At 44.8% G+C, this 15,699-nt stretch overlaps 1 protein-coding gene and 1 non-coding gene across 5 annotated transcripts in view; both read left to right on the top strand.

The window, feature by feature from the left end:
• RBM23 (RNA binding motif protein 23) overlaps positions 1-5,120 on the top strand; it is a 55,943-nt gene extending 50,823 nt beyond the window's left edge. For 3 of the 4 annotated variants that reach the window (XM_056526765.1, XM_056526737.1, XM_056526746.1), the window contains exons 10-14: positions 1,247-1,312; positions 2,635-2,839; positions 3,137-3,226; positions 3,303-3,387; positions 4,178-5,120. In XM_056526765.1, the coding sequence (XP_056382740.1) occupies positions 1,247-1,312; positions 2,635-2,839; positions 3,137-3,226; positions 3,303-3,387; positions 4,178-4,181 (450 nt within the window). In that variant the 3' untranslated portion in view covers positions 4,182-5,120. Of the gene's footprint in view, positions 1-1,246; positions 1,313-2,634; positions 2,840-3,136; positions 3,227-3,302; positions 3,392-4,177 lie in introns of those variants that run through there. The other variant, XM_056526756.1, reaches the window with a different exon arrangement.
• Positions 5,121-8,950: 3,830 nt separating this feature from the next.
• LOC130337705 (U2 spliceosomal RNA) lies at positions 8,951-9,140 on the top strand. Its single transcript, XR_008878549.1, has one exon. It is a non-coding gene; the product is annotated as a U2 spliceosomal RNA (small nuclear RNA).
• Positions 9,141-15,699: the final 6,559 nt, after the last annotated feature.

Below are 15,699 nucleotides of genomic sequence, written 5' to 3'. Positions count from 1 at the left end.
GGGATGTTTCTTTGGAGTGCTCTGGTCTTCTCGGACCGCAGGGGGTCAAACTCTGGCTTGTCTCCTTGTCTTGGACGCTATCCTAGACTGCTGTGGCGTGCCTTCCTTTTTGGGTTGGCCCTCCTGGTTCTTTGGGCCTTGGTGATTCCATTGTCTCAACACAGAAGTTTGTCTCCCGGAACGTTTCGGCGCCATTGGGTCTCCTTCCCCTTCAGGTAGAAGTCTTCCAGGAGCTGCAGGCACCTCCAACTTCCCATGTTGGCTGCTTTGGTGTTCTGGGATTCTTCTTTTTAGTGTCTTTTGTTCCTTCTTGGTCGTTTATACTTCCGTGTACATCTTCCCGGTGACTCGGGAACCTCCAGTTCCCATGTCTGTCTCCTTCGGGGTCCATGTACTCCTGGGATGGGGGGTGTTCGGGTCATCCGGATTACACCATTTTGAGCTACTTTTGCCTTCTGGGTGCTCATGGTGGCCCCTGGGACAGGGGTTTTGGGTCTCCAGATGTTTGGGTCATTGCTCTTATGCACCAGCCCTCTCTAGAGCCGGTTTCCATCTTTCTTTTTTCCAGTATTTTTCTGGTTTCTACCTTCGGTGCACACTTTCTTTTCAGGTATACGCTGCTCTTCCTGGTGTGTTTTTTTTTTTTATTTTTTTTTCTGCCATGTTCTCTTGAATCGGTCAAGTCGTGATGGGTTCTCTTGTTGTGTCCTTTTCCATTTTTGTTTTCCAGCCGGGTTTGCTCTTTGTCTAGTTCTGTGTTCTTTGGGGTTGATTTTCTACACTCTCCCAGGATGGTTCTGGCCTGGCTGGCTTCCTTCCTAGTTGACCTTTTATCTTGTGTCTCTATATGGACCATAGATTTAGTGTCTGCATAAGACTGTCCCTTTCCTAGCGTCCTAGCCCATATCCAGGGATGGGGGATCTTCCGGGAGCTTAGTTTCTGGGCCTCGGTTGTCCCTGGCCTAGGGTCTTGTCTGCAGGCCTTACAGACAAGTGGGTTCGGTCTGTTTCCCTTTTTCTAGTGGTTGTTATTCCCACCCTAGGGGACTGCTTTGGTACAGTAAGGTGTCCCCCAAAGAAGGCTAAGAGAGAGATTTTACGGTAAGCACAAAATAAATCTCCTTTTTGTGTATGGTTCCACTCCTGGTTTTGGCTGATAAATTCTGGCACAGACTAATGCTGTATGACAGTGGCCATGCTAGGGGAAACTCATTGGAGTAATAACTTGCTTTAACCATCTTTACAGATTGAGAATATTCAACTCTTGAGAGAACCTGAAAGTGGACGGTCCAAGGGCTATGGCTTTATAACTGTAAGTTATGTTTACATTGATCTGTTTTAACGTGTCCCTCACAGTCATGTCAAAACTTTTGATCGGTTGGGTTCTCAGTAGGATCAGTAGAGCAAGCAGGGAGAAGCACACGCTTAAGCTCTTTCTGGCTTGTGGTTATTTCCAAGATTTGACACTGAAAGTGTTTTTTTTTTCTTCTTCTCCAAATGACTGGGACACTTCAGTAGTTTAGTAAGAAATGCTTGGCTTGGCTTGGCACAGCTGACTTATTTGAAAGGACCATTTTAAATCCTGCAGCTGACATAGACTTCTCCATGAAAGGGTCCATTTTAGCTGAATTATAGGCCTATTGTTACAGATCTGCATGTTCTGATAGTTATGGCTGTATTTATCAACCACCAGAAACAGATGACAACTATTTAAGGGGTAATCCAAGTATTTAAAAAAAAAAAAAACCTCTAAATCTCATCTTGTAAATAGGGGAGTCTTGGGATCGTGGGAGTCAGATTGCTGGGACCTCTGCAATATCTGTAACTGGGACCAGATATCTGTAACTGGGACCAGATTACAGATATTGTTCCCACTCCAGACCAGAGTCTGGAGTGGGAACAAAGCCGTGAGAGGCATAGGTTCATATCTTCTTTGTCTATGGAGCTGCCTATTCATCAAAGCTGCCAATGTGCAATCTGTTTAAAGTGAACCTGTCTGCTGTATTTGCTGCTAAGAGCAGTAGACACTGTTGTATAACTGTTCCTTTCCTGGAGCAGATGGTGGTAACCAAACATAAAATCACATCTATTTCTCAGCCTTATGTTAATACCTCCTCGATCGCCCTCACCTTTTTAAGCCTTTCCTTGACTGAGGCAGAAGACTCTTTATCTTGACCAAGGAGATTTTTGACGTGAGGGCAAGCAAGGAGACATGTCAGGACATTTTGCAACCACCGTCTGCTCCAGGAAAGGTTAAGTAATAAAACAGCTGTCCAACAGTGTCTGCTGTTCTTAGCAGCAAACAAAGCTGACATATTCCCTTTTATTGGAGATCACAGCAGAGCTCTGTACTTTAGTAGCCAATCACAAGATGAGCAGGGTGAGGACTGTGATGCTGCTTTTTGTGACTAGTTAACCATACTAAGCTGCGCTACAGTTTAGCACTGGTATAAATGTAATCTTAGAGATTTTCTTCAAATTAGGCAAAGGGCAGATAATTGTATTAGTCTTGGGATAGCCCACTGTCTCCTCATTCCTGGTTTTGTTTTGTTCTTTAAAATAAATAAAGGTTTGTTATATATTTTTAGTTGCTCATTTTCAACAAAAAGGAAAAAAACTACTATGTTCCTCCAGTTTGTAGATGCAGAGTGTGCTCGCCGGGCTCTGGATCAGTTGAATGGTTTTGAACTGGCTGGTCGACCCATGAAGGTTGGTCATGTGACAGACAGAGGAGATGGCAATACAGATGTTTCATTCCTTGATAATGATGACCTTGAGCGAAGTGGCATTGACTTGGGGGCCACTGGACGATTGCAGCTCATGGCTAAATTGGCAGAAGGTTGGTGGATAGTGATTAGTAGAAGTTTGTTGCCTTGAAAACCCAGGAAAATGTATCATAGATATAGATCTATCCCACCTCGACACTTCCAGGCTCCCCAGCCAGCTCCTGCCTCCTTTTAGCAGCTGGAGGTGGTTGGAAAAGCCAAAAGAACCAAAGCAGGGAATTTGCATAACTCCCATTGACTAAACGCTTGTAGTTCTTTTAAAATTATTAATAAATGTTGGAATGCACTGCCTGTCTATGCATCTGATAATGTTATCGGGCTCCTGTAAAGTAGTAATTGCTTTTTATCAGGTACAGGTCTGCAGATTCCTCTTGCTGCTCAGGCTGCTCTTCAACTGAATGGAGCCTTTCCATTTACTGCCCTGAATCCGACCCTTTCGGGTAAGTAACTATACATATGTTTAGAGCCTTTTAATAAAGATCTGCTTGTTAAAATAAAGGTTACATTTATTTCTAGCACTCAACCCAGCTCTCAACTTGGCAACACAATCCATCTCCTCACAGTGCTTCCCTCTCTCACACCTCTTCAATCCACAAACTATGTGAGTATCGTTGACAGTTTTTCTTTACTCCATTCAAAATATGACCAAAATATAAACTGTTCCCATGGTCAATAGCAACCATGACATCTCAGTGGACATAGTGTTGAGGGGCTGACACCTGCCATGTGTGGAGCAGACATAGACTGTGCCATTCTTCCCTAAAGGAGTTGTCCCGGAATATCTTATTTTACTATTGTAGCCAATCTGCTTAATAAAACAACAAAAACTTTAACTCTCCTTCCTTGCTCCAGCGTAGACTGCAGTATCAGGGTGCGCAGTCTGCGGCCATTCTTCACTGACAGTCTGCTGGCCAGAGCTGTACGTGTAACGTCACGTGATTGGCGAGTGCTACTGTCTGTTTCCTCAGGCGCAAACGCTACACTCTGCAGCTCCAGGAAAAGCAGTGTCGCCAGCCACAGACCTGATACCCTGCTAAAGGCGAATTAATGGCTTTTAATTTAGGCAGGCTGGGGACAATGGTAAAATAAAAACTTCACCAGAAGATCCTTTAACACCACCATGATGTTGTATGTTGTGATACGTTAAGGGGGTTAATGACAGAACTTGGCCATGCGTGTCTCTTCTGCTTTTACTGCCTCATCCTAACATGAAGATTGACAATTGGTGTGTGTTATGGGCATCACTAGCCAGAAGGGGTAACATGTTGCAATTAATTGCAATAATCCCTGATCTTTGATGTAGTTTTTTGTTTTGTATATAGTTGGGCTTTGTTTTGATTGTTGAAAGTGCATTTTCTATAACTTTTTTTTTTTCCTTTTTCCCTCCACAGGTAAATGAGGAACTTTAAATAAATTTGTGTTACTTATTGTACAGACCTTGTAGTGATTCTCCCCATTTGTACTCTGCTGACTGTCTGGGTGATGGAACCCAAAACCAGTCACCCCTTTATTTTTGTAAAAAGATTTGTTAGTCTGAGAAAGCTGTCTTTTGTACACATATATACGTTCCTACATTTATGCCTAATATATCCTATGGGTGTAGATTTTTCAATTTATTGTAGGATTTTGTACATGTTGTTGGTTGTTTCACTCCTAGTGTGTCCTGTAGAATTGTCCCTCCTCTTCACACACAGCTGTAGCCTTGGGATATGGAATTAGGGATGAAATTGTACATTATGTAAATTTTCTACATATAGAAAGGTTTGTGTAATCTGTGTACATATGAAATTACATGGATCATATGTAAGAGGCATCTACTATGGTACTGCAAGAGCTTCTTCAGACACACAAGAAAAATGTTCTGCGCTCTGGTCCTATATAGATCACAGCAACATGCGTGTGTATACAGTGGCTTGTCGGTGCTTCTTACTGGCTGCTGTCATGTTTTGTCAAGGGTGTTACATTAAACTGAATTAGGGAAGACCTCACATTTAGCTATAGGTAGCAGTTTCTACCTAAAGTTATAGCAGGGAAAAAAAAAAGTTTAAGGGAATGAATCAAGTTAAGGATGTAGTGAAGACAAGAACAGTTTTTGAGGTGGAGGAGGCATTAAGCTTCACCTACTGGTTGGCTACTTGGCCTATGTACTGTATTTGACAGCTTTTTCTGAGCATTCTATCCTTTAAAATTGTTTAATTTACATTGTATAAAATTATATACAATATAAATTTCCCTAAAAATATACCAAAATGAGGTCTATTGGGTTTCTGTTATTTTGTAAATTCTTTTTTAATATTTGGTTAAATAAATAAAACCACAAAAAATTAAAAATTATTTGAGTGTTTTTTTTTGTGTTCTTTGCCATGATAATTTTCACTTTTGATTATTTATTTAAATCTCATGGGACATATTGAAAATGTAACTTGTCACTTGCACTACATGCATGGCACATTGACCTTTCAATTAAAGTGCATAGTTTTTGTGAAAATTGTTAGAAATGCTTTGGCTTAGTCTTTTCCTTTTAAAAATAATACATAACTATTTATTCATGTTTATTGTCACGGTCTTCATGCATATTTTCCACAGAACTAAATTGACACACAAAATTTCCCTAATGTAGATGCTGCTAAACTTGTCCTTGAGTTGTAAGGGTATTAAAGTAGTGTAGCAAAACAAAATATAACTTTTATGACCTATGCAAGGGATAAGGGGACAAGTTATAGATCACGGGGGTCCAAGTGCTGAGTCACCCCTCTCCCCCCTCCCCCTTGCAATCTCCTGAACAGGGCCCCAGCAGTCTGACCGAAGCGGCCATCCTGACCCACCGCAGGAAGCCATGACAGACTCGCCGACTCCACGTATCTCTATGGGATACATGGAGGTGGGTTTTGATCAGCATGCCCCCTTCCAGCAAACTGCTAGGGCCCCGGTCATGGAAACCCCAGGGAGTCCCATCGTTTGGACACCACCACCAACACCCCATTCCCCCCCCCAATCTATAACACGCCTAGAGGCTTCTCCCATAGAACTACGTGGGGGAGGCGTGTCGGCAACGTCATGCTGCGGCATGCACGGGATAGGGGATAATTGTTCATTCACAACAGATGGCCTTTATTATGTCCTAGCATTGTGGTTGCCACATGTGGTTGCCAACATGCCTAAGCACTGTAACAGTCGTTCAATGTTGCCAGAACTTCTAAAAATAAAAAATATTGTGCATCTCTTGGAAGCCATATGTTGAGTTTTGCCACATGCAGTTTTTGCAACATTGAGCCAATATAATCAGTCTTTGAGTGCAGCATGACAAGTAGTGTATAAATTCTCCCAAATTATTTTGGAAACAATACTTACATTGTACTGGGCCATATTAGTTCATGCAATATTTAAAAATGAATATAAATTTTGTTAGGAAAAAGCAACCGATGAAGACAGTAGATACTGGTCTGTCAGTGTAATAACTTTTTTTTTTTTTTTGTTAAAATAAAGCATAAACAAAAAAGTTTTTCAGCTTACTTCAATTTGATCGTTGCCTATACTTAAAAAATATATGAATTTTGCAGTGTTTGGACAATGCACTTTTGTAGCAGGGCTCAATCCTAAGGATGAATAGGGCCACCCTCATCTGAAATGGATTCAGAAAAGGACACTGAATGCTGACCTGACGAAGTACAATCAAGTAGCACAAATCTCACAATTGGCCCTCTTTAGTTACCTTTTTAAAGCCCCAGAATGTCCCATGCTAAAATCTCTCCTATGGATCCCTCCAGGGGTCAAGTCCTGGGAAAAAATGTGGGAATTCACCCAAGATTTCTAATATAGGTGTGTTAAGTCCCAGGAGTGAAGAGCGTACTTGTACCCCCTGATGATCGCAACAGGTTAATATCTGAGAATGTGAAAATAGAATTTTTGAAATTTTTGTATTTAAAAACTAACATCTTGTATTAACATAAGTATTCAGACCCTTTGCTGTGAATCTTGAAATTTAACTCTAGGGGCCTCTCATTTCTCTTGTTCATCTTTTGTGAGGTTTCAATACCTTGACTGGAAAGACACCCTAATTTCTATAAAGTCTCATAGCTATCAATGCATATTAGAGAAAAGAAATCAAGCCACGAGGAGAGCGCCACAGATGTGAAGATTGGTACAATTGTGGAATAATTCTTTAAAAAGAAGGAAAAAATTTGGAATAGCCAGGACTCTACTTAGAGCTGGCCGCCTCACCAAACTAGGTAACTAAAGGATAGGGGCCATGGTAAGGCTTAGGGATGAGTGAATCAAATCTGACAAATCCAAATTCCAGGAAAAATTTGATTCGCAACAAATGCGAATATCTGCGCGATTCAATCGCGCGGATCGCTTCATTAAACTCCATTTAGTACGTTCCAGGCTCCAGGGCATCTAAAGGGTGGATCCACATGTGAGGACATGGGGCAAGGAATCCTGGGTAGGCGGGATGACACTGAATCACATGCAGCCTATCAGCAGCCAGTCACCCCTGTGATGTTACAGCCCTATATAATCATCAGCCATATTACGGCCAATCACTTAAGCCTTTCATTGCAGAGATAGGGACAGACAGCGCCGTTTGTTGGCCAGAAAAGCTTTTTCTCGGTCGCTCTTTATTGGGGGGGGGGACACCTAAGGCTAGGTTCAGAAAATTTCCGCCCGGAGATTCAGTGCGCCAACACCGACTAAGTGCTAGGACCGCGCAAACGCTGCAGTCTCCAATAGACTGCAATGTGTTCTGCGAGTATTTCTGCCTGAAGAATGAGCAACGCCATTCTTCAGGTGGAAATTTCCAAGCGTATTTTCCGTTCACAATTTCCCAAGTGTGAATTTGTGAACGTAAACCCTTTCACTACACTATACATTTTAACAAGCGGAATTTCCGCCTGCAATTTCAAAGCGGAATTGCAGGCAGAAAGTCCGTAGTTTGAACCTAGCCTAACTGATGGGTGTATGCTCTTGCCACTAGGAGGTGCTGACACTAGGAAGAAAAAAAAAGTCTGCTCATCCTTGGCAGGATATACCCGCCCACTGGAAGTGAGGTAATCAGTTTTAGCTAGTGTCATCAGGAGGCAAGACACAGGTCTGGGAGCTCCCCAGACCTGGTCTTTCTTATTATTTTCTAGTAAGGGCTGTTTAGTTAGTTTCTTTTACTCCCTTTTTTGTTTCCGTTTTTCAGGTGGGGGTTCAGGATCATGGCACTACCTCTTCCCCCATATGCGGCTAAGGGGCACGGGCATAGACAAAAAAAATGCACTTTTAACCCCTTCCCGCCAACTCCTGGCAATGCACCTAGGGTCCAAGTCCCACTATCTTCCCTGCTTGTCCTGTCTGTCGCAGCATGACGTGATGCAGGTGACTTAAAAGCTGGCTGAATACATCTTGAGGTGAGTGTATTTCCCCCCCCCCCCTTCTCCCTTTCTCTTAGAGTGTGACTCTGTCCTTTATTGGGACATTATGTTGGGGCTCCCTCTGCTGTGTTTCTGCATGCTAGGTCCTGTGGAGGACAGTTCTTTTCCGGCTCCTCTCTGAACAGCCTTGCTGTTCCTACTTTCTGCCGGCGGGAGCCCAGGGACCAGGCAGCGCGCGGACCAGGAGGCCAGGCAGCACCGCCTCTCCTGGTTCGCGCATCACACACATGCTTGTAGCCGGCGGGCTTACCCGCAGATCTATTGTGGGTGCCTCCAGCGGCGTATAGCTCTGCCCCTCCAGCTGTATTTAGCCCCACCCCTCCTTCCTTGCTTGGGTCGGCGCTCTGTTATCTGAGCGGCTCTGTTACCCTGGGTTCGGCCCACTCTTGTCCCCTGGCCTCGGAGCTGTGCACTTCTTAGCAGGCGCTTCTAAGCGCGCTGCTCCATACTTTGCCTCTCGAGGCCGTGGCCTTAATATTCCTGCATGAGGGACATGGTGTCGGGCTTTCTAGCCCATTCTAACTTCGGGGATCATCAGGTCAGTTTTAGCGCAAGGTGCCTTGTTCCCCGCACTTATTGTGTGCATTAAAAAAAAAAAAAAAAAAAAAGACTCTCTGCTGCCGGTCTCTCAGGTGATTTAGTGGTGGTTGGGGGCCCTCTAGTGGAATAATTAAATAGTGCCTTCTTTTCCATGCATCCTTGTGACCTCTACGTGCACAAAACTTACAGCCTTAGCCTGTATTATGTATCACTTCTCTGCCTTTTGGTGGAGATCAAGTGTACTATCTGTTCTTCTGAGTTTTCTCCCTGATAAGTTCCCTATCTAGGGACCATATATTAGATGGATTTTTTGACAACTGGGGCCAATTTCGAAGCTTGCTCCCAGCGCCCCATGCTTCGACCCTATATGGGTATACTAGGGCCCCCTGGACCTGATATGACATTGCATTAAGTCGGTTGAGGTATGCCTCTGGCATTCCCGCTTTCACCATATCACTGTGGCAGGTCGTGCCAGGGTTTCATGACCACTTGGAAGATACCGGGGTTACACTCAGGACTGTTTCTCCTCTACCACCAGTTGTCATGACATGGTTGCCATGTCCGCAGGTGTGTTTTGATGTGCAGACTTAATTCCCTCCTCCACAGGCTGCCACATCCACAGCTGCTGTCCCAGATCCCCTCGTACAGGGCGAGTTCTGTGTAAGTGTCCGTGTGTGGCCATGGATTGCACCTACTCTCATTTGGCCAGACAGGAGTCTCTCCTATCGCTCACCTCTCCACTGCCACATCCTTGGCTGGATTTCGGTACCCCACTATTAGTGTGAGGTGACCGCTGGAGTGCCCTGTTGTCTACATGGACCCATACCAGTAAGTCAGACAATGGTCTGCATGGTTTTCACTGCTGCCTGCAAACTTCAAGGGCTGAAATATCTGCAGCTGAAGTTCTGGTACCCCACTGCTAGTGCGAGGTGACCGCTGGAGTGTCCCATTTTCTACATGGACCCATACCAGTAAGCCAGACAGTGGTCTGCATGGTTTTCTCTGCCGCCTGTCAACTTCTCCAAGGGCTGAAGTATCTGCTGCTAAAGTTCCGGTACCTCACTGCTTGTGCACAGTTCCAGTACCTCACTGCTTGTTGTCTGGTGGAGTGACCTGGTGTGTCCTGTGGACCCTAGGCAGGGCGAAGGGGATACAATCCAAGGCTCCCAAGCCTCCCCCGTTCTCCCAGGGTGTCGGGAGTTCGATTTATGGGGGTTAAATTTTGGAATGTACTCTGGACTTGGTACATTGGTCAAATTATGGAAAATTAAACTGAAAAGGGAAAATTTAGGGCTCCATGGAAGTGTGATACTCCCTGAAGCAGCCTATGCAGAGGCCCGGATTATCTGGGCAAGTGTCACATTGATATGTGGTGTCCTTCCGAATCCCCTTCCTGAAAAACACTCTGCATCTTTTCTGGGATTGCCCCTTCTTTCCACTGTGGGGGACCTCACCTGGAAAGTGTTGGCCTGGGACGATCCTGGCGCCTATAACTCCAGACCCTTGGGAAGTGTGGCCTGATCTTTCCCGGTCAGCAAAGATCAGGAACCTTAGGACTTCTTGGTACTGGAGGAATGTCCCTGTGTTGCCAGCATACTGGGATAGTACAAAAGCGTTGTACATGGCAACCTGTATCGAGTAGACCGCAACTTTTTTGTACCATGCCCGTGTTTTCCGCATGGCGTTATATGGCTTGAGGACTTGATCTGAGAGATCAACTCCCCCCCCCCCCCCCCCCAATATACCGATTGTAGTCCAGAATACAATCAGGCTTGAGGACCGGTCCCACGGTACCTCGCACAGGGACAAGGGGTGCTGCCATTCCCATGAATAGTGGTGAGCATAAGGACATCCCTCTTAACCTGTTGTTGAAGTATAAGGATATCTGTGGTGAGGGCACGGGACTCACCCTTGGGGATAGGCGTCTGGACCAAATTTAGAGGGAGGCCACTCTGTTTCCTCCGCACGGTCCCACAAGTGGACGTGGATCTGGCGGAAAGGTATTTGAACAGAGGGATGCTGGTATAAAAGTTATCCACGTACACGTGGAAACCCTTATCCAGCAATGGGTGCACAAGGTCCCAAACGAGTTTCCCGCTAACACCCAGAGTGGGTGGACATTCTGGGGGTTCAATACGGGAATCTCGTCCCTCATATACTCTAAACTTGTAAGTGTACCCGGAGGTACTTTCACAAAGTTTCATGCCATACCGTGCCCGCTTCGAGGGAATATACTGGCGGAAGATGAGTCTCCCCTTCAAACTGATGAGAGACTGATCTACAGAGAGGTCCCTGAGCGGTACGTAGGCCTCCAAAAATTTGGCCCCAAAGTGATCAATGACCTGCCTCACTTTGTAAAGCCAGTCATGGGCGGGATCACCTCGGGTGGACATGCCGCATTATCTGCATAATGCAGACATTTCCGAATCGCCTCGAACCGCTTCAGTGTCATCGCCATACTGTAAAGCGGGGTCTGGTAGAGGACGTCCCCGCTCCAGTAATGACGAGCACTTGGTTTTTTGACCAGGCCCATATGCAGCGAGAGGCCCCAAAATTGTCCTAATTTCCGCTGCATCAATGGCGCGCCATTCATTGGGCCTGGCCAAAAAGCAATCTGGGTGGTGGGCAATGAAGTGCTGGGCGTACAAGTTCGTTTGCTCCACCATGTGATTGACCAGGCTGTCACTGAAAAAAAACTTTAAAAAGTCCAGATCAGTGAATCCAGCATGGTCAATCCGGATTCCTGAGTCGCCAACAAACTCAGGAATCCGTGGCTGATAACCCTCTGGGGGGGCTCCAGACAGGGTCATCGGAAGGGGGCTCCGGTGCACTTGTCTGTGGGTTCGGACTCCTATTACGAGCGGCATTGCCACTCGTACTAGTGTCGGCCACTGGGTCACTCTCGTGGGGGGTGCGTGGCCTCGCCTGGCGGCGTCTCCGCCACCGTGCAGGGGGCTCATCATCACTGCTAGATGATGAGGAGGGCGATGAAGAACACAAAGGGGGATATTTATCAAAGCTGTCTATGTCCCGCATCAATATAGACCAAACTACAGAGGGTTAGTCTGGTCTATTGTGCACCTAATTTATCAAATGGCGCACGGCTCTTGATAAATTCTGTGCACAGACTGCATGATCCATGCTTTAGACTGTATTTAAACCTGCTCCAACATGGTCTGACATTTCGGTGTACTTTCAGCCTATGCGACTTGTCGCTGAAAAGTCGCTTTTGATAAATTCAGCACCAATGCATTTTCCAATGCATTTCAGTCTAAAATAGACTAGAATGCATCATGTTCTAAAAATCCTCTAGAGCAAAAGTCGCAGAAAAGTCGCACATATTTAGACTGCGACTTTCTGTGCGACAAATTTAGACAAGAAAAACCAGTCTAAATCCTTTGATAAATCTCCCCCAAAATGTAGGAAATTCCTCGTCCTCACTGGCAGATTCGGAGGCTAAAAAAGCCTAAGCCTCCGCTGACGAAAATGCCCGTCGAGCCATCACCTTTTTTCTATGGTGGCGGGGGGAGAGGGGGTGTGTGTGGGGGGGGGCGGGGAAGTGTGTATTTGGTGCTTGGTGTATCACAGTATATACTGGTGTGTGATTATCAACCACAGTTATTATAAAAAAAAAAAAAAAAAAAAAAAAGACTGCGGCCAAAAAAAAAAAGGGGTGGCAAACGCAGCTCCCTGAACCCTTAATAGGGCCCGGGGTCAGGGATCAAGCCCTAATAGGACCCTTGGGGACCTATTAGGGGGGAAGGGGGGGGGGGGGGGTACTTTTTTTTTTTTTTTTTTTTTTTACTTTATTATACTTTATTACACCTACCTGTCCCTGCAAGCCTCTGTCCCTATTTTTAAGGCTACTGAGGGGGCTCCAGAGCTCCGAGGGGGGGGATCAACGGTCCTCTTCCTGCTGCTGCACCCGCTGACTGAACACAGAGAGCGGGTACAGTTGCAGGAAGGACCGTTAACCCCTCCTCTGCCGCTCTGCTATTGGCTGGACGATCGCCAGCCAATAGCAGCATTGCTGGGGCAGTGACTGTACTGTCACCGCTCCCCAGCAACGGCAGGTGATTAGCGTTGTATTGTACACCGCGGGTCATCGGGTCACAAGTGACCCGAATGACCCGAATCGCCGAAGATCGCTTGCGTGATTTCACAAGTGATCTCCGGCGATCGCCGACATGCGGGGGTCCCGGGACCCCCCTCTGCAATTGCACGGCATGCCTGCTGAAGGATTTCAGCAGGCATGCCGTTCCGATCTCCGCCCGGTGAGCGGCAGAGACCGGAAAATGCCATGACGTACTCATACGTCATGGGTCCTTAAAGCCCAGTGTGCGGAGACGTACGCATACGTCATGTGTCCTTAAGGGGTTAAGGACCAGACCAATTTTATTTTAGCATTTTTGTTTTTTTCCTCCTCGCCTTCTAAAAATCATAACTCCATCCACACCTCATATAAGGGCTTGTTTTTTGCGCCACCAATTGTACTTTGTAATTACATCATTTATTTTACCATAAAATGTACGGCGCAACCAAACAAATATTATTTATGTGGGAAAATTGAAAAGAAAACCGCAATTTAGCAAATTTTGGAAGGTTTCGTTTTCACGCTGTACACTTTCCGGTAAAAATGTAATGTTTTTTTTTATTCTGTGGGTCAATGCCATTAGAATGATACCCGGGTTATATGTTTTTCTAGAATTGTACTGCTTAAAAAAAAATCTCAAATCATTTTAACAAAATTAGTATGTTTGAAATTGCCCTATTTTGACCACCTATAACTTTCTTAGGTTTTAGTTTTTATAAATTTTTGGGGAATATGTGACCAAAAAAGCAGCAATTTTGGTCTTTTAAAATTTTTTTACGTTTACGCAGTTTTTACGCTTTTTTAGGGGTAAAATGGGAAAAATGGACGTTTTACATTTTTAAACTTTTTTTTTTAAACACTTTTTATGTTCCCATAGGGGACTATCTATAGCAATCATTTGATTGCTAATACTGTGCAGTGCTATGTATAGGACACAGCACTGCTCAGTATTATCGGTGATCTTCTGCTCTGGTCTGCTCAATCTCAGACCAGAGCAGAAGACCCCGGGAGACGGCCGGCCGCCATGCTGGATGATCGGATCCCCGCGGCAGCGCTGTGGGCGATTCGATCATCCATTCAAAGTACTGTACTGCCGTGATCTGTATTGATCACGGCATCTGAGGGGTTAATGGCGGACATCCGCGCGATCGCGGATGTCCGCCATTACCAGCGGGTCCCTGGCTGCAGATAGCAGCCGGGACCTGCCGCGCATTATGCGAGCACCGCTCCGGTGCTCGTGATCATGGCGGCGCGTAAATGTACGTCATGGTGCGTCAGTACCACGTCACCATGACATACATTTACGTCCATTGTTTTTAAGGGGTTAAGGAACATAATGGCACTATGGTATGGTGTCCATTTATGGGAGGGTTAATGAGATCAATTAAATTATTATTGCTACTAATGTGTATTCTGTCTAATAGGACTGATGTACTTAACCCTTTGTTGTGCTGCCCGAGGATGTCCATTCTAAGCATCTTATCTGGAGGAAACCAAGCACTGCTCATCACCTGTCCAATATCATCCCTACAGTGAAGCATGGTGGCAGCATCATACTGCTATGGTGTTTTTCAGCAGCTTGGACAGGAAGACTGGTTAGAGTTAAGGAAAGCTGAATGGCGCACATAAATGGAATCTGCACAAACAGCATAGATTTCGGTAGTTGCAGAATCAGCATATCTTACAGCGCTACACTGCGCAGCTCCCATTAACATCTTTGGGAAGTTATAGAAACAGGGTGGAACAGCCTGCTTTCCTGTTTACATAATCTTAGCCATCACAACCAGGCCAGATGAGGTCAAAGGACCTCTGTCCTAGAGACTGAGGTGAAACTGAATTTATTGAACATTTACAGCAAATCCTTGAATATGCTATCAATCTCTGGGATAGGAATAGCCCTTTAACTTTAGAGTTTTAAATGGGAACAATTTGCTCATACTGGGTGATTCTTTCAAGCAGATTCAGCACATGACATGCACTTTGTTGGCTCAAGAAAGCAGAATTCTTATGCTAGAGAGTGATAGTAATTGGTGACTCATTGCTATGTGGCAGTCCACACAAATATTATCCTCACTTACCTCCCTTCTAATGCGCACCCCTCCTTTTTTCCTCTGTCAGGTTAGACATCTACACAAGAGCCAGTTGTCATAGTAGCTGATTGCAGTCTCTACTCGAGTAGTGCTAAAGGGGTCCACCGCTAGATGCTGGGGCTCACAGCAGCTGGCTGGAATTTTCCTTCACTTAAAACTGCAATACATATTTCATAATGGATATTTTATGAGAAATAGTTAAAGTTAGTCTGCTTCAACACATACATTAAATGTATCTGAATTATGTTTATATATACGTAAAGATGCCATAAGGGGGAAAAAAGGGTGATTTTAAAGGGATTATCCAGGAAAAAAACTTTTTTATATATATCAACTGGCTCCAGAAAGTTAAGCAGATTTGTAAATTACTTCCATTAAAAAAATCTTAATCCTTCCAATAATTATCAGCTGCTGAAGTTGAGTGGTTCTTTTCTGTTTGGCAACAGTGCTCTCTGCTGACATCTCTGCTTGTCTCGGGAACTGCACAGAGTAGAAAAGGTTTGCTATGGAGATTTTCTTCTACTCTGGACAATTCCCGAGACAGGTGTCATCAGAGAGCCCTTAGACAGAAAAGAACAACTCAACTTCAGCTGTTCATAAGTACTGAAAGGATTAAAACAATTAATAGACGTAATTGACAAATCTGTTTAACTTTTTGGAGCCAGTTGATATATATATATATATATATATATATATATATATATATATATATATATATTATACACACATATATATATATATATACACACACACACACACACAGTGGTCCCTCA

Source organism: Hyla sarda, chromosome 1 (assembly GCF_029499605.1).
Source record: "Hyla sarda isolate aHylSar1 chromosome 1, aHylSar1.hap1, whole genome shotgun sequence".
NCBI lineage: Eukaryota > Metazoa > Chordata > Amphibia > Anura > Hylidae > Hyla > Hyla sarda.
This window is presented reverse-complemented; position numbering and strand designations above follow the sequence as displayed.